This window comes from Lutra lutra, chromosome 11 (assembly GCF_902655055.1).
Source record: "Lutra lutra chromosome 11, mLutLut1.2, whole genome shotgun sequence".
NCBI classification, from domain to species: domain Eukaryota; kingdom Metazoa; phylum Chordata; class Mammalia; order Carnivora; family Mustelidae; genus Lutra; species Lutra lutra.
In genome coordinates this window covers 63,521,883-63,549,552 of record NC_062288.1, presented here as the reverse complement: position 1 = coordinate 63,549,552, position 27,670 = coordinate 63,521,883, and the positions used below count along the sequence as shown (strand labels likewise).

The 27,670-nt window shown below is 41.4% G+C and overlaps 1 protein-coding gene across 8 annotated transcripts in view; it reads left to right on the top strand.

Annotated features, from left to right (window-relative positions):
- Window positions 1–27,670, top strand: part of PDE1C (phosphodiesterase 1C) — a 518,030-nt gene that overhangs the window by 262,688 nt on the left and 227,672 nt on the right. Inside the window, exon 3 of one of the 8 annotated variants that reach the window (XM_047694811.1) lies at window positions 10,879–10,993. The exons of the other annotated variants lie outside the window; for them this stretch is intronic. Coding sequence (XP_047550767.1) covers window positions 10,980–10,993 — 14 coding nt within the window. The 5' untranslated portion in view covers window positions 10,879–10,979. The remainder of the gene's footprint in view (window positions 1–10,878; window positions 10,994–27,670) is intronic. 8 annotated transcript variants of the gene reach the window in all.

Sequence of the window (27,670 nt, the reverse complement as noted above, 5' to 3'; positions counted from 1 at the left end):
TCAGGTCACCTCATTCTGGACCCTGCCCTCCTGCCGCTTTGGATTCATTGACTTTCATAGTAAGGAGATTGTATGGTAGTTCAAGAATCCACCTTTTCATCACATGTATTCCCACTGGGTTGCTGGGAAGGAATATCTTTGTTATTGCTTTAGCAGTGTGAGTGAGACGGGAAGGCTGAGGGAAGGACGCATACCCCGTGCTTGGGACCCACATCAGGGTCAGGGAAGGCAGTAGTTAGCTGTACTCAAGGAAGATGATTTATAGAGACACAGGATAAACATGGCCATCTACAGGCCAGAGAAAGAGGCCTGGAACAGATCTTTCTCTCTCAGCCCTCAGGAAAAACAAACAAACAAATGAACAAACAACGGACTAATACCTTGATTTGGGACTTCCTAGCCTTCAAAACTATAAGACAATAAATTTTTGTTAATCCACCCAATTCATGGCACTTGCTTAAGCCATAGCAAACTAATACAGTGTCATAAGAATTTTCTTTTATATGTTCTTTTAGAGGTTTTAGGATTTGCATTTACGTCTATGGTCTATTGTGAGCTGATTTTTATATGTGGTGGTGAGGGTGGATTGAAGCTTAGATTTTTGTGTATGAATGTCTAATAGTTCCAGCCTCATTTGTTGAAAAGACTAGCCTTTCTCCACTGCATTGCAATTATATCTTCGTTGAGAATCAGCTTTCTATATAGTTGTATGTTTAAGACCTTATTCTGTTCTGTTGCTCTATTTGTCATCTTGATGTTAATTCCAAACTGTCTTTGTAATTAGCTAAGAAATCAGGTTGCATTTCCAAAGTTTTGAAGATCTTTGCTCTTTTTCAAAGTTGTTTGCTATTTTAGAACTTTGCCACTTCCATATGAATTTTAGAATCAGTCTGTCAATTTCTACAAAAAAAAATCCCTCTCTAATTTTGATTTGGATTGTGTTGAATATATAGATAAATTTGGGAGAGATTTGCAATATAGAATTTTCTGACCCATAAACAGTATATCTCACCATTATTTTAGGTTTCCTTTAATTTCTTTCAACAACATTTTGTAGTTTTTAGTATTCAGGTCTTAATCTCTTAACAGATTTATTGTTATCTCATATTTTTTGTGTTATTATAAAGGATATTATTTTAATTTTTATTTTTTCCCCTAAGTGTACAAATGCTTATGTCTTGATGTAAGAAGATACTTCAGTGATGGCTTGTATACAATGTAGTTTCAGTGAGTGAAGCCCCAGGCTAAACACTTCTATCTTAGTGAGAGAAGATGGTACTTGAAGTTCTTCTATACTAAGTGGCATTCTTTTTAAGTTTCAACTTCTTATTGTTTATTTATAGTATATGGAAGTACAGTTCCTGCTTGTATAATGATCTTGTATCTTGCAAGCTTGCTGGACTGATTAGTTCTAGTAGCTTTTAGGTAGAGTCCTTCAAGTTTTCAACGTAAAAGATCATAAAGACATAAAAAACTGTCCATAAAGGCAGTTTTCTTTTTCCCTTCCAAAGTATATGCCTTTTATTTTTTTCCTCTTGCTTTAAGGTACTGGATACAATCTCCAGAATAATGTTGAATGGAAGTGGTGAGAATAGGGGTGCCTGGGTGACTCATTCGCTAAACATCTACCTTCGATTCAGGTCATGATCCCAGGGTCCTGGGACAGAGCCCTGCATGAGGCCCCTGCTCAGTAGGGAGCCTGCTTCTCCCTCTCCCACTCTACCTGCTTGTGTTCCCTCTTTCGTTGTATCTCTCTGTCAAATAAATAAATAAAAATCTTAAAAAAAAAAAAAAAGAAGTAGTGAGAGGGGATATCCTTATCTTTTTCCTGATCTTAGAAGGAAAGCATTCTTTCTTTTACCATTAAGTATGATGTTAGTTAGGAGTGAGCAAATTTTTTTCTGTAAAGAGCAAAATAGTAAATTTTTGGCTTTGAGGGCCATATGGTTGCTGCTGTAACTTCTTGACTGTGCTGTTGCAGTAGAAACAGCTGTGTCTTCCTCACACATATGCACTGACATTATGTAGCTAGTTGCAGGTGGGATTCTCTGCAGATCTCTGATGTTTTCTCTTTGTGCCATTCTTCTTTCTCAGGTAGTCTGTCCTGCACATTCTAGCTGCCTTGGTCTCTTTGGAATTTCACCTCTGTTCCTAACTTGGGGAGTGCGCCAGGCTCCACCTGCATTCCCAGTCCCTGCGCTTGAGCCCTGGAAACTTTCTCAAGGCAGTAAACTCTGGCAATCAGAGGGCTCCCCTTGTTTGTTTCCCACGTCTCAGGTCTCAGATACCACTCTTCATTGCCTGTTCTTTGTTGCCTTGATGTCTAGTGTCTTGAAAACCACTCAGTTACAGATTTGCCTGTTTTTAGATAGTTTCTTGCCAGAGGGTAAATCTGATCACTGCTATTCCAGTTTGATTAGAAGCGTCATTCCCCACATTTTTTCTCATAGCCTTGCCTGTACTGTGTCTCTGTGAAGAGGCCATTTATCATCCAACTTGCAGGAATCTACAACCATGAAGTAAAACAGCAGCTTGTTGGCAGCTAAGCCAATGGGGTAAGAGCCTAGGCCATTGATCCAAATGGTACTAAACTACCCATAGCTGCCCCTTTTTATGTCTGATGGGTTGAACATATGTGGACCAGGCGTAAGTATCCCTAGGGTTGTGGCAAATGTCTGGAAAGGAGCTATTTTTTGCTGAGTATTTATTGAAGGGATTCTGAGACAAAATGCTAAAAGCTACACTTGAATTGCTATCAGAAGATTCAATTTTTAAAGAACAAGTTTCTGTCATTTACCTTGGAAATTTCTCTGAAACTCATTATTTAGTATTGTCATATTATATTAATTTTTACTTTTCATGAAATTCTTTATATACAGGGAGTCTCAAAGAAATATTATATCTGGACTGAATATTACATATTCAACAAATATTTTTGAATTCCTGCTTTGCATGAGGTAGTGTTATAGGTATTGAGGGTATTGAAGTAAAAACAAAGTGACAATTTCTTCAAGCTTCATTCTAGTAGAGTGAGGCATAAAATAAAGTACATAAGTTAAATATATGGAACTGGCAGTGCTATGGAGAAAAATAAGGCCAGTTGAGACTGGGGATAGCGGTGTTGGTGTGCAAGCAAAAATAGTGAGGACAGGAAAGGCAAAGACCCAAAGTAGCTGATCGTTATTTGTATGACTATTTTGATTATTTATCTTAGGATAAACCATCATGATATATGAAAAATAATCATTACAGTCATTTTACAGTTCCTTTCAGTGACCTCTTTTCCCCATGCTCCTGATCCCAGCCACGAGAATTAGTGATACAACTTACCTGGTTTACAGTATTCTAAAAGCAAGTGGGCTGAGGCTTATGTTGGAAACAAAGTACAATTAGGAGGCCAGTATGGTACGTGTGCTGAGGTGGCTCTTTGGAGGAAAAGAGTTAATGGGGCATATGTGAAGGTAAAGTTTGTTTCTTAGGACACAAGGCCTATGTATAGACAGAAGTATTGAACAGACAGCAGTAGGCAATTAACTCTGACACAGGTAAGTTCTATTTTTAAAACCTCTCTGGATCCTAATAGGCTTAATTAGGCAAACTTAATGGAAAAATAGGGTTGCTCATGGGATTCCAGATTCTGGACTCACTGTTTTAGTCATGATGCATGCACTTGAATATTATAAAAATAAGGCAAACCTTGGAAGACACGAGGCTTTGATTACACCAAGGATTATCATAGAAAGTGAGTGGGGAGGAGAGAAAGGGAGACCACCACCACTGAATGTGCCAGACACTGGACTCATTCCTATTCTTGTCCTGCCATATGGCTACGAAGCAGGAGGGTGGCAGAGCTGGGATTGACGCTTGCCCAAGCTGACTTCGTATCACGCTGGCCCCTTTTTCTGACTGCACTGGGTGACCCCAAGGGCCACCACATCTTCCTCTCTCTCATGTCTGTTGGCCATATGTGTGTACTTTATTGCCAGTGCCAACCATGTTTCTCTTTCATACCCAACTTACCCGTTTATGGAATTGTATCATGTTTTTCTGTCCATGAGCAGAAAGAGAACACTCCAATATGGAGCTCTTATCCTCGTATGGGAAATGGCATCAATCTGTTTTATAGGGTTAGCACTAGCTGTAGGTGATGGGCCTAACAGGGAAGCCCTCTTTGAACACGAGGCTTGTGATCCAGGACACCCATCCAGCAGTGGTGTCTAAAGGATCTGGGACCCAGGACATGTTTTATGTCCCCTACATGGGAAAACATTTTGTACTTAAGTGTGAATAAAATAGTTTTTCTAAATTAATCAATGTAGAAAATGTTAGTTCTTCTGAAGGCATTGTACCCAAAAGTGAAACTGCTTCACCAATTTAATGTGCCAGAAGAATAAGAAGGAAGTCATTTTCAGGCAAAGAAGTAGAAATCAATTACCTGTAAAAGTTTTTAAATTCTTTTTTTGGGTGATTTTGTTTCTAGATTAAGTAAATGAAACCCCTGTGCCTTTTCTTACCTGATTTGCTTCCGTTAGAATCAGTGCCAAAAAAGGGGCAATAGACTTATCATTGATCTGCAGAAAGAAAATGCCACTAAAGAAGGGAGTAATGACATTTTGAAGAAGTGACTTTTGAAAAAGAGTTATCCTCGAAAAATCTGATTTAAGTCTGGCTTGACTATTTCAGTGTATCTGTGAGCACCAACTGAATTTGGGCAAAACGTCTTTAAAATGAGTGCATTCAAAGATGAGAAATCAGCTGTGGACTAGAAGCAATCCCCTAACTTCTGGCTTTATGCCAGAGTGCGAAGTGTCTGTTCTGAACTAGACCTTTCAAACATGCCAGCCAGTATGGAGAAGCTCCTTGCTGGTGGGATTGGAGGAACTCCTTCTTTTATATTTTATGAACAGGCCAATGAGGAGGAGAGGGAGCTCACTAATTGTGAGGTTTGCGGGATTTACCAGAATCTCAGCTTCCTTGTTCTGTTGTGAGGATGCAATGAAATGGTGTGAGTAAGGGTTAGTGGGCACTTGATAAAAAAGGCTATGTATGGGGGGCAATGATGAGAGTTTATAAACTCAGGATTTGGATGAATCTAGTCTGATTCTTTGCACTTGAAGTTCAAGTTTCAAAAATGCACTATATCCTAGAAAGCTCTGTGGATTAGTAAAGCATTAGTAACAGTGACAACTTGTAGGATATGCACTTTGAGGCCAGGGAAGCAATGTTTTACATATTTTCATCCTCTATAGAAGCTGGTGCCAATATGAAAATACAGTATGTGCTGACTAAAGAATTATTGATTATTGGAAATTTTTCTCTTATACCAACCTAGAATTTCTTACAAATGGCTCTTTGGATATATTGGGAAGTGTGTTTGGTTCCCAATAATTTGGTATTAAGGAGAATTTACCTGTGGTGTATGTTTGGACTTTTTCTGTGGCATGTGATAGAAAACCCATCTAAGCTAATATAAGAAAAAAAGAGATAATTTATTAACCAGTGAATTTGAGAGAGAGTATGTTGGCTTTAGGTGTGGTTGATCCAGGTGTTCAGATGAAGGCACCTAGGCCCACTGTCTCACTCTCTTTTCCCACATTCCTTCTCCACATAGGCTCTATTCTCTGCCAGGTTTAGCTGTTGCCGGTAGGCCTCATGTACCTGCAGGTTCAGTCCCGCAGACTGAAACATTATCTCTACTCACTCTTCTACAAATCCCAGGGCCTACTTAGACTGGAGAAGTTTGGGCACATGTCCATTCTGTAGCAGATCCTGTGGAGAAGGAGTGGGTCAGTGTGCACTCTGGCCAGGTCTGAGTAAGATATTCTTTCCTGGAGCTGGCAGTCCAGTTCTCTCAAAGCAGGAGGCCTGCAAGTGGGGATGCGAGGAGTGTATGACTGCCAGAAGAAAGGGGGGGTGGACACCAGGTGACTGATTTACAGTAAATATTCCCTCCAACTGTGGGCCTTTCTAACTCACTTCTCCTCTGGTAAAGTTTAGAGAAAGTATATTATCCTTAATGAGATAATGACAATTCGAATTAATCTATTCTGTTATATGAGTTCTCTTTGTTTTTGGGTGTCTTGGAAGCCATTTAAACAACAGAGGCTCCCTCCAAGTGTCTAGACCATACTCAAGGGTCTCTCTGAAAAGAACTCTCTAGGGATCCAGGAAATCGAGAGATTTTGGTGCATGGAGTTGGTTTCAAGTTTTCACGATGCATCTTAGCTGTGACTTTCTGGAAAACTGAGCATGTGGTTCTCCCATAGAGCCCTGCAGAGGTGTGAACAGAACAGCCGCATTAAATTCTGTGCAAAAGACAATCCTTGCATGAAGCCCCTTCTCATCCATATTTCACCTCATCAGAAAGGCCTTCCTGATTCTTTTAAACAATATATCATTACCTGAAATGACCTTTTGTTTATTTTTTTTGTTAGTCTTTTCTCATTAACATTAAACTCCATAAAAGCAAAACATTCTTTTTTCTTTTCTTTTCTTTTTTTTTTGGATAGCCACAGTACCTGGGACAGCATGTGACACAAAGTAGGTACTCAACAAACAGTTACTAGGGAATGAATGAATGGCTCCAAGAACCAGTCTTCTGCTTCCCTAGGAACAGACTGTTTTTTGTAAACATGAGGTTGGCTTAAGTAACTACAGTGGCTGAATCCAGCCATAGCTGTGTTGTTGTAATGGATGGGCCATGTAGCGTGACGAAGTCATTAAACTCCCAGTGTTTGTGCTTTATCCCAAAGACATATGACTGGCTTTAGGCAAGGAGTGCATCTGGCTTCCATGATAGATGGGGCTTACAGTTAGACAATAAGCATTGTAGTATGGAGTGCTTGTCTTGAACCATACAATTATATCTGAAGACAAACTGTATAGAAATGGAATAAGGTTTACTATTGGTGCCTTCTTGGAGCTCCATCTTACAGCCTGCTTGACAGAGATACCAACTTGCAGAATTTTGCCAGAGTGCCTGGAAAATAGTTAGAGTTTCCTTTGCCAGTACCTCCACCCATGCCTCCCCACTCTCACCGAGCTGGGAGAACAAGGACTGATTTGAGAGATTGCCCTTGTTACAGGGGATCTACCTGTCCCCACTGCAGACAACCTGTTGATTGGGTCTCTGTGTAGGTCTGTGGCAGCCCAGGCTTTTTTGATGAATTGTATTCATTTGGTCAAATGCGTGGGCTTAAACTTTGCAGAAATGAAGTTGAATGAACATCAAGAGGAGCTAGAGAGCTGATGGCTTAGCACACTGGTGGGACTCAGAGTACAAGTTAGTTTTATTTATAGATATTGCTTTTATGGCGAACTACCTAAAAAGACATCCACAAAATGAAAAGAAACTGAATTTCAATTTTTAAAAATATTGCTTGTAGTTATCAGTCTGTGAGTCTAAATGATTCAGAATTTTTCATTCCACTTTGACATTTTTAACAAACATGTATGAGCACCATCCAGGTGTTAAGCAGTGAAGATGAAAAATTGAATAAGGTACAACTGTTTTGCTTTCAGAAAACATTCAGTCTAGAAAGGAGGCAGATCTCCACATAACTCGTTTGAGTATCTGTGATAAGTGGTATGATATAGTCTGTGCAAAATACCATAGGATGTGGCAAGTAATTCTTGGGGTGGAATGTGTGTGTGGTGTTTATGCTCTGGCTATGACTTTTTATCTCTAATAATAATAGAAACAGTAAACACAACCAATGTTCATTGAGTACTTTTTATGTCAGGCAGTTTTCTATTTACTTATTACCTTTATCTCATGTAATCCTGTAGTGGACCTTATGTGATAGGTACCTAGATCATCCTCATTTTGCAAATGAGGAAGCTGAGGCTCACAGAGGATCGGCTTTGTCTCAGGTCATGTTGCAGAACCAGTACTTACCAAGGTGACTGTGAGCAGTGGCTCCTCAGCCCCATGGGGCTCATGCTTTCATGTTGGTTGCCTGGATGCTTCCAGAAGTGCTCCCTATGGATCATAGGGGGTGGTTTTCTTCCCCTGTAGGTTATTCTGCTCTTCTATGGAATCCATGCACATGTGTGTGCCCCTAAGGTCACTTTACTGGTATGAGGATTAATTTTATGTGTTAACTTTGCTGGCCATGGGTGTGTCTGTGAGGATGTTTCTGAATGAGATGAGCGTTTGAATTGGTGGACTCAGTCAAGTAGATTGCACTCCCCAGTTGGGTGGGCCTCATCCAACAGGTTGAGGGTCTGAATTTTACAAAGGGTGGAAGGAGGAAGAATTGCCTCTCTTTATCCTGCCTCACTGATTGAGCTGGAATACGTCATCTCGTTTTCTCCTGCTTTTGGACTGGTTCTCAGGCTTACAGACTGGAACTAAATGACACCGATGGCTTTCCTGGGTCTCCAGCTTGCAGGCAGCAAATTCTCCATGATTACATGAGCCAATTCCTTGTAATAAATCTCCTTTTATATATATGTATGTGTATATATGTATTATATGTGTGTAATCTCCCATTTGTTCAGTTTCACTGGAGAACTCTGGCTATTATAACCTGTCTCAGGGGAAAAAATCTTACTACATTTGTGCGTAATGAAATGATGTTTGTTGGTCTGATTTGGACAGCTCACTTAGTAGTCCCCACTCTGGTTCTCACTGGGTTTTCAGCATCAGTCTCAGTGCTGGCATTGAGCTCAATCTACTATGTTTTAATGTGCCCACCACAGCTGATGGAAGGTTCTACCTGGGAGCCTTGGGGACCTGGATTTTGAGCTCCTCCCCCAACTTTTTGACTTTTGGCTTCTCAACATGACCTCACTGGACCTTAGTTTCCACATCTGCAATGTGGAGATAAGGATGTGTTTGCTCCCTCACCCATGGGGGTGTTGGGCAGGGCAGTTATTCCTGTGTGTATTGGTTCAGTTGATGATGATCTCTCCAGGAGGTGCCGTAAGCCAAGGCCAGTCCAGACAGGAGCTATTCTCATGGAGCTCACAGCCCCACTGGGGAGATCTGATGTACATGGATAAGGTTGAGAACAGTTACTACTACATACAGAGTTACTATACAAACAATTATATAATAATTATCAGTCACTAATTATACAATAGGTTATTTTAAAAAAAGATTTTATTTATTTATTGAGAGAGAGAGAGAGAGAAAGAGTGAGCAGGCAGAGGGGCCGAGGGAGAGAGAGAATCTCAAGCAGACTGTACACTGAGTATGGAGTCCCACGTGGGGCTCAGTCTCGCGACCCTGAGATCCTGACCTGAGTGGAAGCCGAGAGTCGATCACTTAACTGACTGAGCCTCCCACGCATCCCTACAAGTTTTATTATTACACATGATGATAGTAGTAGTCATAGGCAGCTATTACTTACCAACAACTTACTGTGTACCTGGAAAACATACTTTTATTTAAACATTAGAATGAACTTCTGAGATGGGATTTCTTATTCATTTTTTAAACTCATTAAAAAACATTTAAAGTAGGAGTACCTGGGTGGCTCAGGCATTAAGCATCTACCTTCAGCTCAGGTCATGGTCCCAGGGTCCTGGGATTGAGCCCACATTGGGCTCCCTGCTCAGCAAGGAGCCTGCTTCTCCCTCTCCCATTCTCCCTGCTTGTGTTCCCTCTCTTGCAGTCTCTCTGTCAAATAAATACAATCTTTAAAAAAAAAAAGTTAAAGTAGTACATATGCGTGGTATAAAATTAAGATGTACAAAAACTACATTTATTGAAAAATTAGTCTCCTTTTCACTGTAGATCTCTCGGTCCTACTCTCCAAAGAAAACTCACTATAAACATTTTTTTGTAGCCTTCAAGAATTCTTATTCACATATGGGCAATATACTTATATCCATTCTTTTGCACAGGTGTAATCATATTACATATAATTTTATACAAAAAAGACCAGCATCTACCTCATTATTTTTGATAGTGATTAGTACTCTTTCTCAGAGAATCAGCAGGTTAAAAAATCATATTATGTGAAGGTGTTCTGTAAAAGTAAAAATATTAAAAAGTGACTATAACCATAAGAACTGGACAGCATATTGGAGCTCGAGCTAAGGGGCTTTAGTAAAGGACTTTGGATTCTGGGGCAGCTTGATGATCCAATGGAGGGTGCAATGTGGCTTTCTGGGTGTGCAGGTGAGCACAGAGAGGGTTTACTGGGCATGTGTGTGTCCAGGGCACATCTTGGACCCCTGCTCTATAATGAAAACACTGATTCCCATCCAACTGGCTGGTATCTGAGGCTGGTGGGAGGGTCCCATGCTGGTTAGGATTGGCTAGGGACAGAGTGGGACAGAAGCAGCGAATGACAGAGACCTAGGAGTACAAGGGTTGTCTTCTTGGGCCCCTGCCTTCCCACACCACTTTTCTGCTCTGTGTTTTTTGCTTTTTGTTTTTCTTTTTTCTAATTTCCACCCCTTCCCTTTCCACCCATACTCCCACCAAACTTAACGGGTAAAATCCTGGTTTAACTTCAAAATCTTCCCCAACACCCTTGCAGCTCCTTCTTACAGTACTGGGAGTTTAGCAGGATAAGAGCTAACTTGTTGTGAATTCTCATTACATTCCAGACAGCATTCTAAATCCTTTACATGAATTTACTCTTTGAATCCTTATCACAACCCTGGAAGAGACTATATCCCTCTTTTATAGATGAGGAAGCCGGAGGCACAGAAAGGTCATACCTTTGATGAGTGATGAAGCCCAGTTTCAAATTATGGCAGTCTGATTCAACGGTTTGATGTAATACCCGTAGTTGCTATTATTTGGTTTTTGCAATGACCTTGAGTAGGTGTGGTTGTCTCCATTGTCACAGATAGGAGGGAGAACTGGGTTTTCCATGCAATTCTCATGTTCTTTCCCTTCCAACTTGCTGCTCTGTACAGACACCTCTGAGAGTAGAAGCCCTTGTGCCTGATCTACCCACCACTACTGGGGGTCTCTTTCTTCTCCCAACAGTAGCCACGCTTGGCATTGCTCCTGGCAGATGGCAGGCACTCAGTAAGGAATTGTGGCACGATCAGTCTGTCTCTTGGCTGCTCTATGTGTGTGGGTTCCTTACGTCACCTAAACTTAGATGCATGTCTCACCATATATAATACTGAAACTATATACGGAAAGGTATAAAAACCTGTGATGACTTAATGTGGACATGCCACCCAGAGTTCATCTGAGTTCTTGTTTGAAAGTGTTTTTATGTTCATGTAGGAGGGCCATTCCCTCCATGTTCTTGACCTGGCATGTCATCAACAGATAGAATAATGCATCGGTGTCACATGGGCTTATCATGAGTTGTGTGGGAAGTGGCTGCGGGGGTCCAAGAGCTATGAAACTGCAGGGATTCCTGGTGCTTCTCCCAGGCTCTGCTGTGCTCTGCTGAGTCTGGTTGGCGCAGATCCCCTGGCCGAACCCGTGCTGGGCTGTGTGGACCATGTATGCGGGTTTGGATTGGGCTGTAGTAGGGTGTGTCAGTTATCCTGGCTCATTTAACCATGTGCATGTTGAACAGATGATGTGGTCTTATTGAAGGGCGTATTTGCATATTAATGTGCCTGCATTTTGATTCTGAGCCCTTTATTTCCTTAGGACTATGCCCTTGAAGTTTATGCTTAGGTCTGAGAATGCATGTCAGTTCTAGCCATGCCGGTGTCTGATATAACTGTCCCCTGGCACAGTACTGGGCACACAGTGAGCAACCATAAATATTGAGTGAATGAATGGTCATGTCTCTAGGGAGTAAGAAAGTTTTTGGGTAGGGAAGAGTTTCTGAAAATCCTCCAAGTGTATTGGTTCTTCTGTTACTGAACCCCAACATTTCCTTCGTGTTTCAGTACTTGCAAATGATTCATGGTGTTCTGACAGCACAGCCATTAGGAGGTGGCATAGTAACCTTGGCTGTGACCTTCTTGGTTGCAGTAGGTTTGCACAGAGAGTTGCTAAAATTAAACTGTTGCTTTGGCTTAGTGCTGTTGACCTGCTTTCATCATTTGAGAAAATGTGCAGATATTAGAAAATTTGCCAGGGGCTGGAATTTGGCTGTGGAAATGAATTTTGGATAATCCTCCTTTTCGCTAAAAGAACTTCTAGTATTACAATCTGCATATGTTAGCCAAATTGTTAATTATGCACAAAGCAATGTGTATGGTGACTAAATTACCATATTTTTATTACAAATAGTCATTTTCTGCTTTAGTCTTTTTAATTGTATTGTGAACTGTATACATGATCCTGTAGCATTCTTTTGTTGTTTTTATTTTTTATTTTTTAAAAAAGATTTTGTTTATTTATTTATTTAAATTTAATTTTTTTTAATTTTCAGCATAACAGTATTCATTGTTTTTGCACCACACCCAGTGCTCCATGCAATCCGTGCCCTCTCTAATACCCACCACTTGGTTCCCCCAATCTCCCAACCCCCGCCCCTTCAAAACCCTCAGATTGTTTTTCAGAGTCCATAGTCTCTCATGGTTCACCTCCCCTTCCAATTTCCCCCAACTCCCTTCTCCTCTCTAACTCCCCTTGTCCTCCATGCTATTTGTTATTTATTTATTTGACAGAGATCACAAGCAGGCAGAGAGGCGGGCAGAGAGAGGGGGAAAGCAGGCTCCCTGCTGAGCAGAGAGCCCGATGCAGGGCTAGACCCCAGGACCCTGGGACCATGACCTGAGCTGAAGGCAGAGGCTTTAACCTACTGAGCCACCCAGGCACCCCTTTTTTTGTTGTTTTTATAAAGATTTTATTTATTTATTTGATAGAGAGCAAGCGGGCACAAACAGGCAGAGGGGCAGAGGGTGAAGGAGAAACAGACTCACTGCTGAGCAGGGAGCCTGACACCGGGTTTGATCCCACGACCCTGGGATCATGCCCTGAGCCAAAGGCAGATGCTTAACCAACAGAGCCACCACGGCACCCCTATAGCATTCTTTAATTTAGTTTAACAGTTCTTTTGTGGATCACTAGTATAAACTCACATCTGTACCTAGATGTGTACAAAGATAATTGATGATAATCCAGTGTATTACCTTAGCCTAGCACAGAGTCAGACACATGGGAAAGGATTGCTGAGTATTTAGTGATCCATCTAATATGTACACATACACTTTTCCATCTGGTGATAGTGCTATTAAAATATATTTTAGCAGCCATACAAAAGTATTTTCTTTATTTGTTTAAGTAGGTGATATTTATTCTTATATATTTCAAATTTAAATTATTGTTCTAGAGTTCTATGATACAGATTCTGGAATCCCAACTCATTCTTTTCTAAGCATCTGACAGGTTTATGATGTATGTTTTCTCTGAGACGAAGAACTGGCTTTGTCTATAATCATGCCTATAGCCAGCCCTCCGTATGGAGGTGGGATGGCTCACTATCTGGGTGAGACCGTCAAAAAGATGTGAATCCCACCACTTTGCAGTGAGTCCTGTAGCAACTCCCAGACCGTTGGTGAGACCATTGTGAATCTAAGAAGCCAGCCACCATTCCTTCAGCTTCTCCCAGTCTTATTGTTGCATCTGGCCAGCAATTTATTTGGACCATTGTAGAATCTTCTCTACGCTCTCAGTAGAATGCCCTCAAGGGCATTAGGTTTCTAACTTTTGTCCCATCCACGTGGAGACCTGAAGCCAACCACTGTGAGTGGGGATGAGGAAAGGGAGATGGAACCAACATTTCTTTTGTACCTACTGGTCAGGTATTGTACGGGATCCTTTACCTGTGTTATCTCATTTGATCCTCATGACAACCTTATGAAGTAGGTACCAGCACCTCCATTTTAGAGTGAGGAATCAGAAGCTTCGTGTGCTTAAGTAGATTGACCAATGTCCTAATTACTAATTTGAACTCAGATTTGTCTGTTGAGAAATCCACACTCAAAACTTCTGTGCTGACTTGCTTCATGTAGCACTGTTATATTATGTTTTATTAATATTTGTCAATCTCTCCATCCATCTTTATAGTTTCATGCAATGAATTACTCCTAAATTCAGCGCCAGGAAGACCTATCTTTCTGTAAGCTGGTAATGCTCCCTTTTATTACATTGTGAGAGTTATTTTACTTCTCATGATTATCTTTCTGCTTGACTGGAGAGCCAAATTGAGTGCTCAGTTGTAATAGTCCCCATCTCTGATTTCTGGTACTTTTATCTCCCCTTTCTATCTAGAATTTTACTGCTCTCTATTCTCTTAACTGCCTTATAAACTTCCAAATTACTTCTCAAAGTTAAATTATCATAACATTTTTCAAACAGTTAAACCGTTTTACTCACCTTGGACCTTAGCTTAACAATGTTCAACAATAAGGAGATACTGGATCCATTTAAGCAATACAATTTGTGTCTTGTCCTTCCACACACGTGTGTATAGAAGTGTATGCCAGGGCACGTGCACACAAACATTAAGAGGGCATGCCCTTTGAGCCTCCCGTCTATGACCCGCATGGGTCTGTCCTGATATTTGTCTCACTGACTCTTCTTTTAGGATCTGATCAGAACCAACTGCACAGGGGCGCCTGGGTGGCTCAGTGGGTTGAGGCCTCTGCCTTCGGCTCAGGTCATGATCCTGGGGTCCTGGGATCGAGCCCCGCATCGGGCTCTCTGCTCAGCGGGGAGCCTGCTTCCTCCTCTCTCTCTCTCTGCTTACTTGTGATCTCTGTTAAATGAAAAATAAAATCTTTAAAAAAAAAACAACAACAACTGCACAGTGTGATGAAAGATCATCTATCCAAAGGACATTGTCCTTCTTACTCCTTAACTCCCCCATGTGAAAGCTGTTTTTAAAAAGGAATTTTCTGACTGTATGAAGACTTTACTCTAGGTCTGTGACCTTGAAATTTAGTTTTGGGTACCATTTTGGATGATCTGTAGTAAGTGTTTCAGGCTATAAATTACTATTCTAACGTGAGGGCTGGGGCTGGAGCAGGGCAGGAACAGGGTGGGAAACGCTTTCTCCCATACAGGGGCAAACCCATATAGTAATCACGATGGTTCTTCAGTGAATGCTGCTTCAGCCTCTGCTGTGAGGTAGACATTTCATGTTGCCAGCTTCACTCTCCAGCTTGGGTTTCATACCCAGTCAGTGCATGGAGGAGTGTGTGTGTGTGTGTGTGTGTCCTGAAGCATAAGGAGGCAGATGGTTCTGAGGGCTGGCACAGAGTGGGAGCTTCCTGCTGAACAGATGTCCTTCTTGGGGTAATGCCGGCTGCCCACTGAACCCATGTTTTCTGGCATCGATCCCCATTACCAATGGTTCTTTCACCTTTTGAATAGGCAGCAGGAACCTCAAGTACATGGCGGAGGAGGCGGGGTAGGAGACATGGACCAACCAGAAACTGGGAACAAATACAAACACATTGGCTCAGCCTAGATGCTGGGGATAGTTCAGTACTGATGCTTTTTGTTTGTTTGGGTCCTAAGATTTGATGCTTTTGCTAGGAGACCAGTTGGTCTGTCGGCTATAAGCAGCACTGTGTATAGATGCAAAACTCCCTCCATGAAGTTACAAAGTTGGGTAGAAAATCTATTCTTATTTGTAAGAAAATGGTGAGCCAGTCAGTGTTTTCAATGCCAAAACCTAGAGGGAATGAAAAACAAATGAAAAACTCTGAAACAACTCCTTAGTTCATAATTAGGAACGTAATATAATTATGTTATAATTTTCAACATAATTTTAAAATGGCTTACTCTTACATGGATTTAGATGCACAGTTGAAAAATGTAAAAATGTTGGAGAAATATCCTCTACTGTAGAACAGGACTTCTGGGCACTGAAGGTGTGGAAGAGAATGAGTCACTGGAAGGTAGATGTATAAGCATATATTTTGGCTCCTTAAAAATTGCAAAAATGGACTTTTCCATTTAGTATTTACAAAATAGACCTCCAACCAGAGGGGGCCTCACTGGCTCTCTTCCTTCCCTTTACCCTCCCACTATAATTCTAGGAGGCCCTAGTTGTAGTTACCTGTAACTAAAAGGGATTCTCAGGGGAAAGAAAGAGCTGCCTTTCTGAGTAAGAAAAAAATACCCAAAATAGTATCTGGAAACAAGTGTATCCATGAAAAGGGCAAAGATCATCTGGGTATTTGGCCTTCTTTCCAGGATGATTCTGTTTATGAAAGCATTTCTAGATGTACTATCATAGTCCAGTCAGTCCTGCCATGTGGGTTTTTGTTTCAGGGGTGAAATCACAAGACTGGTTGGTTCCTGCTACATTTTGACGGGACCAAGGATTCTGAGGTAATTTGGAGTCTTTGGTAAACAAGCACTTGCTAGCACCTGCTGCCATTGTTTTCCAAGCCAGTTAGGAACAGTAACTAAGCAAGCTTCTAACAATCTTCAGTTACTGTTCCAGGGTTTGAATAAAGCTTAGGTTGAATTCACTTGTTTTGTAGATGGTCTTTCACCATCTGAGGATCCTGAAGTTTCCTGATCCCTAATTGTTAGGGATTTTTTAAAATTTAAAATTTAATGGCTGAAGGAGAGTGGGAAAATGGTTCCTAGTTTCCTTCTGATTGTGATGAGGCTATCGAGAACTCACTTTTTGTAGTTCAAAGATACCATACATTGGATACTCCTAGTTGGATTTGGTAATCTCGGTGTAGACAGGGAAAATTTTACCATTAGCCCTTCCTTATTAAAGGCGAGAACTGAGAGGTCAGAATGTCACCCAGCTCATTGATAGCAAATCTGCTCTCAAAACTAGTTTTTTTTTTTCCAAGTTCAGTGCTAGTTCCATTAAGCACATTATTAGCACTAAAAACTAGGACTTTCTATTCTGAAATGTTTTGATTATGAATGTGTCTAAAGTATTCATTCTTTTTGTAATAAGGCAGTTTAGGTAATATTAACACATATCCAGATCAGAAAACTAAGGCATACAGAAATTTGGGGGCTTGCTCAAGGCCATAAAATGAAATTAGAGGCAGAGCATCGAGAAAATTGTGGCCCTTCAACCACACACAGTGACTGTTGTTTGCATTTATATCCGTCTTCTTCCGATTTGGAGCACTTGCCGCAGTTCGTGATACTGAAGGAATTAGTCAATGGGACTTCAGTATCAGATAGCAATAGTGATTCAGTGACATCACGGACTTTCCACTTCCTGGTTTCTCTTCCTTGGGATGCTAATGATTTATTCTGTCTTCTCCGTTGGGGAGTTGGGAAGACATTCAGATAAATTGGTCATATGCTTTTCAGCATAAACACTGTCCAACAAGGGAAAACTCAGGACTACTGCATTTGGCCAGTTACAAAAAGGTTTTTATTTGTTTTTAAGAGATCAAGTTTGTCCATCATTTTCTTTTTACTGATAGGGAAAGAGATTGAGAGAGATGAAAAGACTTGTCAAGGTTGCAAGGTAAGTTAGTGTAAGTTTTAAGGTCATACATAAGTTAGTTTAAGCTTTAGGATCAGCACTTAGGCCTTCCAATTTTCTGTTCTGTTCACTTTTTACTCTCTTACATCTTTGCATATATTAGCATTCCAATTATTTATTATTTTAATGTTCCTTACTGATTTGTAAGATTTTATGAGGCTACTCACTATAAAATTTCTTCCTTTAATTTCCCATACCCAAAGATTTGTGGAGGAAATCTATCCATTCTCCTGATTTCTAATTGATCACTTAGGACAGCTGAACATATATGCTCTGAGGGCCTGTGTCTCCCTTTCTTGTTTTTCCCCAAGCCAGGTCCTCTGGAACTATTTGCTCTCTACCCCTGGGGCTGGCTCAGACTATGATCCTTTGCATACCTCAAAATGTCTTTAAATCAGCCAGCTCGAGTGTTAGATTATCTATTGGGTTAAACATTCATACCGAGTGGTCAGGGATGATTATGTTGGAGTTCAAACAGTAAACTCACAGATATTCTCAGTCTCAGACATAGCTGAGACATTCAAAACACTTTTTATTATCTCAGCATGAAGCCACTTAAATATTAACCAGTACATATTGGCTTGTATTGGAAAACACAAAAGCATAATTATTGGATAAGAAAAGCTCCTCTAAGAGATGTTCCCAGAGCAACTGGCATAAACCAATTAGAGTTTAACTATTACGGACAATACATTAAGTAGGTACTGATTGTATGGTGTGAAGATTGGTGATCAGAACTTCATTGTGTTACGTATAAAATGCCACTGGAGAATGGAAAACAATAAAACTTCAACTGATTATAATTGATATTTATACAGTGTCTTCCTCCCAAGATCCCGACAAGCGCTAGCAAGCCATCATTATCTGCCATCTCTGAGTGGTGACGAACAATAAGGCTTTAGCAGTTTTGCCTAAAAAAAGAGTCGCAGTTATTAATATTGGTGCCATAATATTTAGAAACGCTGTTATTTACACACCTATAATGTGTTTGTTATTAAGCTGTGAAATGCCCCCCTTCCCCCTGTGACTGTGAGCACTGCTGCAGACACATGTGACTGAAGGCTGCAGGGCTTTGTACTTGGCTGTCCCCTTCCCTCTGCACCGTTCTCAGACCCTCCCAGCCTGTGGATTGCCACTACATCTCAGGACCACCTCCCTGCCCCCCCAGAGAAGTCTCGCCCCACTTGATTGGGAGTTCCTGGGGTTTCTCATATGTGACGAAATAATTCTCTCATGGTTTTCCTCCCTGAAACCTTCCTTCCCTGATGTTCATGTGGCTTGATGGTGCTAGGCCCCAGTGCTTCAGTCATCCTGGCCCCATGGTGTTTCCTTTAGGAAAAGGACTTCAGTGATGAGCTGGTGTAGATTCCTGATTCTCCTAAAAGTACAAACTCTGGTATCATCCCAGTGGGCACTGTGGTTCCCTGGGTGTCACTGAGCTGAAGCCACATTCACACCCTGGGTATCCTTGTGAAATACGCTTGCAGCCTGTGAACACAGCCCTCCTTTGCACTGGGCTCAGGCCTTGTGTGTGGGACCCCTCTGGGGGACAGGCACTCTTTCTTTCTTTCACCCCCTACCCCAGGGCCTTTTTCAGGCCATGCAGATGAACTCATGGAAATCGATGTCTCTAGACTTGTCTCCTTATGCCTTTTCCAGATTAACCCAGAGGTCTGGAACCAACTAGAAACCCTATAATATATTACCAGCCACAAAGACGATGGCTTTGTGACTTTTAGAAGAAGTACTGTGATTCACACTCCAGTGGCCCAGGGACAGAATGGTGAGTAAGAATTCACAGGTTGTGTCAGTGGAAAAGGAAGCAGGCTGTTCAGGAGATTGCTTAGAGCTGGTGGAAAAATAAGCCAGTATTTACTGAGTTCTTACTATTCACTGGAACCGTGTACTTAGTATTTACTGATTTTATGCACACAGGTACATATATACATAATACATACACATAATACACACACACACACAAACACAAACACACAGATGCATTTCATTTAGTTCTCTTTTTCAGTCTTCCAGTAGAAGTCAATTTCTTTATTGTCCAGGACAGATAACAGGTTCAGAAAGCAGAGGGAGGAATGGAAGGGAGCCAGTATTTACTGAGTGCCTACTATGTATCAGGCATTGTGGAAGTACACAGTATATGCTGTCTTATTAATCCTTACAGCCATTGCCATTTTGTAGGTGAGGACATGGAGACACAGAGAACGTAATTTCTCCATGGCCACAAAGTTAGTAACTGATGAATCTGAGATTCTGACTCTGGTCTGTTAGAGTTCAAAGTCTTAGCTCTCTCCTTGGTGCAGCACAAGGGACCCAGAGACCTCACTTAACTCTGTACCCACATACATGTTTCCAACCTTTGCCTCAGAGGCCCTAACCTCATTTACTTAATCAGAATCAGCACTCTAGGCCTCTGAATTTCATCCTTGCCCATATTCTCTCCGTGGAGATGTTGTTTGATGTGGTGACCAGAGCCTGTAGTGTAAGACTTTTGAGGGCTAGCCTGGGAAGCTAGGCACTGTTAGGTAGCATCTCTGTAGGGAAATGCATGTCACATTCCAATTAAATGTCTCACAAATAAACTTTGACTCTATAATACACATTTATTCATATATGAATGAGGGAGCTTCCCTCGCTTTCTGGAGGCAGCTCAGAGTTGCTGGTAAAAAACATGCAAGAGGCTCCTTGGTAGAAGGAGGAAACAGTAGCAGTTCAAATATGAAATGAATATCATAGTAAGATCTCAATGATGTATTGATTTTTTTTTTTTTTAAGAAAGAAGGTATAGGGAGAGGCAGAGGGGGAAGGAGAGAGAGTCTCAAGCAGACTCCATCCTGAATGCAGAGCCCGATGCAGGGCTCGGTCCTACGACCCTGATTTCATGACCTGAGCTGAAACCAGTAGTTAGACGCTTAACTGATTGAGCCACTGAAGCACCTCGATGTATTGAATTTTTAAGTATGATTTTATTTATTTATTTTTAAAAAGATTTTATTTATTTGACAGACAGAAATCACAAGTAGGCAGAGAGGCACGCAGAGAGAAAGGAGGAAGCAGGCTCCGCGCTGAGCAGAGAGCCCGATGTGGGGCTCGATCCCAGGACCCTGAGATCATGACCTGAGCTGAAAGCAGAGGCTTTAACCCACTGAGCCACCCACGTACCCCTTAAGTATGATTTTAATTTAATTTTTTTCCTTGCATTTTGCCTCTCTAAGTGACTCTCCAGCAGAGCAATTAATTTAATTTTGAAGCTGAATTAAGTTCGGTAGTCAGACTCACGAAAGCAGATACTTTTTTCTTTAAACCTAGTAGAATTCAAGTAAATGTATATTAATTTCACTTGTATAAGGATTTCTCTGCTGTTGCAACTTGGATGGATACTATTCCCATAATTCTCAAAATCAACCAGATTATCGAAGGTGTTTCCTTATCTAATTCCAATTTAGAATTAGGGGCTTGGTTTAGTGGTCCCTTCTTCTGAGAAGGCTTCATGCACCATATTTGCTTTTCTGTTCCTCTGCGCCTCCCACACCAGACTGCAAGCTCCTTGTGGGAGGGCCTCCTTCACATTCACCAGCTTCCCTGTACCCGGCCCCGTGCCCAGTCCTCAGGAAGTCTTTACTATGTAATCGACTCTGTAAATGACTTAGTTATTCCCATTTTTTTTTTTTTTCTAGTTGAGGAAGTTGAAACTCAGGACAGAATAGATAATTGAATATGATTGTATAGTAAAAAGTGATGGAGCATGCAGGAGAGAGTGTGAGCCCAGAAGAAGGCTGAAGGAGCTGGTCTCTGGATTATCATAGTTGGGGAGAGCAAAGGACAGTTCACCATTCAGGGGCCAACAAGGACTGTAATGAGTGGTGTCATTAAAGGGAAAAGGCGACAAAGGAGAAAGTAAATGTTCTCCAGATTAGCAGGGACAGTGGAGTATAAGAACGCGTGAAGTGTTTGGAAAACCAATGGACCAAAGGTGAAGACTTGTTTTATCTCTATACCTATACCTACATCTGTGTCTGTGTCTATATTCACATATCTATCAAAATAGAAAAGGGTAAGTTGGTTTATCAGGAAAATGTCAGTGTAGGATGTGTATGTAAATATGTATTATACATAAATAAATAAAAACCCGATATGCATGTTTGTGAAAATGTTCTTGGTTTTATGGTAGGGAAATAATTGGAAATACCTGCCTGCCTAGGGTTTATAGCCGCAGCACATGTTTAGCAAATACGTGTATGACGGTGAACTAGCTACTGGGTTGGGAGGAGACATACAGATTAGTACCATTCTGTCACTGATCTTAAAGAGTTACTAGCCAGAGAAGGAGGATATGCCCTGAACACAAATGAAAATAAAGCAGAATGAGAAAAATACCCTAAGTAAAGCCCCAAAACTTTAAACTTCATGTGTATATATATATATGAAGAGGCCCAAATATGGGAGAAACTGTACGAAGTTAGAATATATGTTAAAGATGATTCTTGAAGGATGGGCAGAAGTTCCACAGATGAAGGTGGAATGGAGAAAAGGCAGGTAAGGCAAAGTCCTGGTAGGAGTTGCTGCGATTGCTTTTATGGATTACATGAGCATATTTTAAATTAACTTACAGATGTTGGCATTGTTACCAGTCATGGCTCTGGCTGGAAACCAATGGCAGACCCAAGGGTTTAACTCAGGGGCACTTAATAAAGGTACTCTTTACAGACAAATGGGCACAGTTAATAGAACCAAGAAGAGTAATGAGACACCCAGGGACTGGCAATAGTGGGAGACTGTCCCTGCCTGGGTCTGATGGGGCAGGGGAGGGGTGAAGGGACTGAGGGCTGGAGATAGCTCAGAAAATTATGAAAGGAGCTGCCTCACCTGGTGCTGTCAGAACAATAGTGATCTCAGGATGTCATGTCCTAAGTATCCCATCCACCCCAACTTCCTTCTTTTTCCACTCTCTGATCTTCTGCTGGTGCCTCCAACAGAAGCTCAGTGGGCAAGCGGAGAGCTACAGTGACTCCAGGTGAGTCATCCCCCAAAGGCACCCTGAGAAGGGTGTAGAATGGATCCAAGCTAGGAGATAACCAACACAGATACAGAACATCCTGGGCTCATGCCAGCGTGATACCGAAGGTTCATTATGAAACTGTTTACCACAGAGAAGAATTCAGCAAAAGATGGCCTTTTCATTTAAAAGGATTTTATTACTGAAGTTACCAGAAATGATCTCTTTTAAGTCTACTTTGTATGCTAATGAAGCTATAGTAAGTTTCACTAGAAAAAAAAATTGTGATGATGCTTCGATAAGTTAGTTTTATTATGGAAGGGGATATTTTATTATCCAAGACCCTGTCCCTTCATTTCATCTGGGTATTTGCAGAGAGAGAACAAAGGCCTTCTTAGGGATCAGAGCTGGAGCCGATTGTTTTCTCTTCAGGCCCGAGTGTGGTTTTCTCTTTAGGCAATTAAAAAAGTCCCAGAGCTCTGTAATATCTTCCAGGGCTCCAGAAAAGGAACAGGGGCAGAGATAAAATGAGCTCAGCTGGATGGGCCCACCCTGTTCTGGTTCCTAAATGCCCCTGGGAATGAATGCTTTAAAATTGCACATCCCATTTGCATCTCTCTGTTTACTTTTCTTTTTCTTTCTTTTTTTTTTTTTTAAGATTTTATTTATTTTTTTTGACAGAGAGAGAGATCACAAGTAGGCAGAGAGGCAGGCAGAGAGAGAGAGGAGGAAGCAGGCTCCCCGCTGAGCAGAGAGCCCGATGCAGGGCTCGATCTCAGGACCCTGAGATCATGACCTGAGCCGAAGGCAGAGGCTTTAACCCACTGAGCCACCCAGGTGCCCCTCTGTTTACTTTTCTTAATCTCCTCGAGAATCCTTGGTTTATCAAGAACAGGTTATTTCTTTAGCAGGGATTTGCAGGTAAATAATTTAAAGATCTCTCTTTTTAAAAAAATTCTATGAAATAAACATATGTATGAATAAATTTAAAACAATCAAATAAATAAATATCTAGTAGCTTAATCCCAATCTATCTAGGAATTTTTTCCCACATACCTGTTTAAGGTACAGAGTCAAGAAAATTTTAACAGTTCTGACTCCTATTCATTTGATTTAACCAGTGTTGACATTAAATGGTATAGATTTGAAATTTGTCTTGAAACAGATGCATTTCTCCCTAGTTTCTTTTTCCCTGGAAAATGGAAGCTCATAAAAGTGTTGTAATCATTCACTTTCAACAACTCTTCATCACTCCCCTTCCCCGTTTGTTTCTAGGCTGCTCCAGAAAATTACCACAAACTGAGTGGTTTAAAATAGGAACATACTCTCATAGTTCTGTTGTCTGGAAGTCCAGAATCAAGGTGTGGGTGGGCCACGCTCCGTCTGGTGGCTCTAGGGAAGAATCTCTCGTTGACTCTTCCATCTTCTGGCAGCTCCATACATCCCTTGGTTTGGGGCTGCAGGGCTCCAATGCCTGTCTCAGTCTTTACTCTGTGTCATTCCCACTTCTTATAAGGTCACCAGTCACTGGATTTAGGGCACACCTGAATCTAGTAGGATCTCACCTGATCCCTAACTAATTACATCTGCAAAGACTCTATTTCTAAAGAGGTCACTGTACTGAATCAAGTTCTCCCAAAATTCATGTCTGCTGGAAACACAGGATGTGACTTCATTTGGAAATAGAGCCTTTGCAGGTATAATTAGCTAAGTTAACTGAGGTCATGCTAGACTAATGTGGGCCCTAAATCCAATGACTGGTATTTTTATTAGAAGGGGATGGTAGGTACCCTGAGAGAAGAAGGTATGTGAAGTAGGAGAGGGTGGGATAATGCAGCTATAAACCAAGGAACAGGAAGGATTGTTGGGAACCTCTAGAATCTAGGAAGAGACAAGAAAGAATTCTTCTCAAGAATCTGTAGGTAATATGGCCTGCCAACACCTGGATTTTGGATTTCTGGGCTATAGAACTATGAGTGAATAAATGTCTGTTCTTTTAAACCAATGAGTTTGTGGTAATATGTTATGATGGTCCCTGAAAACTAATAGTCTCATTCTGGCTTTCCAGATAGACATGAATCTGGAGTGGGGGGGCACTAGTCAATCCACTATCCTCCCTTCCCCTGCTCCTCTTTGCCAGTTTTAAAACATTTGCTGAATGCCTGCTCTTACCAAGCACTGTGTCAAGTGAAGTGCCTGAAAAAATAAACCCAGGCCCTGCTTTCAAGGGGCTCACAGTCTAGTGAGGGGAAGAAAGACTTATGAAGGGAACTATGACACTGAACTGTACCAAGTGCTGTGGTAGGGTGGAATGCAGAGAGGTATGGAAGAATGCAGGAATGCTGTCACATTGGGAGTGTTGGGGTGTGTGGTGTGCATGCACACATGCATGCATTCGGGAGGACTCTTGGAAAAGTGACACTGTAACCAGTACCCAAACTGAGATCTAAAGGATGAATCACATTCCAGGAAACCAGGAAGCCAGAGTAGAGTATGCATTTTAGGGGTTTAGGAGAGCCATTGGTAGAGGACAGGTGGAGACTTGGCTGGGGTCACACCCTGCTTATGACAATTTCGGGATTCAGAGCAGGTGCCCTAATTCCAAAGCCATGTTGCTGGTGAAGAGAGAGATCTTGGGCAGCATCTGTAGCTGGGCAAGGCAAGGGTGGGCAGGGACTGACAGACTTAATTAGTCTGAGTGAGAATAAAGGGGTCTTAGGAAACATCTTGAGTTAAGGTGAAGAAAGGGAGCTGTCCAATGTATAAAAGCAACACTTTTGGGGCGCCTGGGTGGCTCAGTGGGTTAAAGCCGCTGCCTTCGGCTCAGGTCATGATCCCAGGGTCCTGGGATCGAGCCCCACATCGGGCTCTCTGCTCAGCGGGGAGCCTGCTTCCCTTCCTTTCTCTCTGCCTGCCTCTCTGCCTACTTGTGATCTGTCAAATAAATAAATAAAATCTTTAAAAAAAAAAAAGCAACACTTTTCATTAGTGATTAATTCACCCAGCTTAAAAAGCATTTTTATACGAATGAGCTTCTTATTCGGCCCTTACGGCAACCTTACAGTGAGATGTGTTGGCTAGTGTTGTTCTACCTATTATATAAATGGGGAACAAGGTACTAAGGGAGGGTGCGGAGCAGAGACTGGATTTGATCTGATGTTGTAAATTAAAGTTCAAAATTCTTTTATTTTGGGGATAAGAAGATTCTCAAGGTTTTAGAGAAACCGTTCCGTTGGGGTCAATCATAAATTTAATTTACCCAATTATATAAACAGACTTACTATCTAAAAAATGTGACCTAGGACCCTTTGTGTTTTAGTGGAGCAAAGAAGGATCATGAGAAAGCTCATTCCTTCCTTGTGAAGATGTGGTATCATTTCATGACCGCTGTAGTTCCAGTTGGCTGGTCTGCTCTCAACCCTTGTCCCTGGACTGGTAAATCTTTCCTCAGAAGAGAAATTTTGCACTCATGGCTTGAGGGTATCTCAACAGCAGTCTCCCTGTTTTTTTTCTTTAAACATTGATTTTTGATAATTTCCTTATACTTCTCTCTACTCTTTTGCAATAAGGGTCATCTTTCTTTCAGAGGGACCGAGGAATTGACCTGGGGGAGGGGGTTGAATGAACAACTTCTCTGAAGGACTGTGTCTTTTTAACTTGGTGAATTTCCTATCTGAGGCTTCCATTTTGTATATTTTTGATTTACTGAAAATTTTCAGAGAGAAACAGTTTGTATTCCTCTATGACAAGATCTACTTATGTCAACATTTGATTTAGCAGTCAGTGTTTTTATAAACCAAGGTTGTATACAATCCACAAACTCAATCAATTTTTAAAAGATCATTGCACCGGAGGTGACCTCCCTTAGAAATTATTTTCCACAACTCTCTGTGGTGGAATCCCTAAATCTTTTAGGCAGAAACAGCTACATAATTTGCAGGACCCAGTGAGAAATGAAAATGCAGGAGCCTGTTGTTCAAAAATTATTAAGAATTTCAGGACAATGACATCAGAGCATTAAATCAAGTGCAGGGGCCCCTCTGATTGCAGGCTGATGAATCTGGCCCTGCTTCCAGGATGATCACCCAGGGTAAAGTGGTAGAGTGGAGGGTACGGGTGGGAGAAGGTAAGTCGAAGATGCTGAAGGCTGCGTAGAAGGAATAAGAAAAGAATATGGCGAAAAAAAAATACAGGGAAATAAAGGGATGGGGATGACAGACACTCAAAAGAGACGGAGAAAGAAGTGTAACTGCAAGATGGTATGGGAGAGAAGGAGAGGGAATGGACTAGATCATCTGGGTGCAGTTTACCCCACGCATTGCCTCAAGGTCATTGCCTTTGGATCCTCATACCATCTCCCTGAGTATCACTTTCTCTTCACTGAAGAGTCAGTGCAGAGTTTCTCAGCTCATGGAGGCCTTTCTTGAATTCCTGGGCTGAGGGTGGGAGAGCAAGATGCTTTCAAGGCATTGCAGATAAGTCAGTACTTAATCTGTACTGTACTTAGCTAGACTTCTCCTCTTTTCCACCTCCCCACCCTCATGCTGAAGTACATTCTGAGTGTCTGTCTGCTGAAAGGCTTAGTGCTTCTCTGGGCTGGAAGGATGATTCTGGAAAACGGAATCTTTCTTCCATAGCAACCACTTACCTTGATTATCGTTCTTATTGACTGATGAGAAACTCTCATCAGGTCAGGCTGTGTGTTTTCATTGCTCTGTCTCCAGTGCCTAGCAGCATTGTACTTGTACATAGTAGGCATTCAATTAAGTATCTGTTTGTGTGTGATCGAACATTTCAGATTATTATTGTTGGCTTACTCATATATTTACATTATAGACTTTTGAGTTTTCCCCTGTGATGGTGACTTTATATCTTTATCTTTATATCTTTATATCTTGTTTCTCTCCAGATTTACAGTGCATGAATGAATGAATGATTGGTGAATTCATTGATGAGGGTCACCAGAATGTGAGAAGGAAAAACAAGGCAGAAATTGCAGAGGTGAGAGGTGTTTCTAGGAACAGTGATTCTCTATCTTGGCCGTGCCTTGGGAACACCTAAGTAGCTTTTAAGAATCCCAGTACTCAGACTGTACCCTAGAACTCTTAAATAGGAATCTCATGCATCACAATTTTTAAAAACTCTCCAGGTGATTCAAACATGAAGTCAAATTTGGGAACTGCTAGTATTGATAATGACTCTGATCTCTTCATGGAGGAAGGGGCTAAAACTTTATCTGTTCACATTGTTGTGAAGATTGGATAAGTCAACATGTACAAAACACTTTTCACAATGT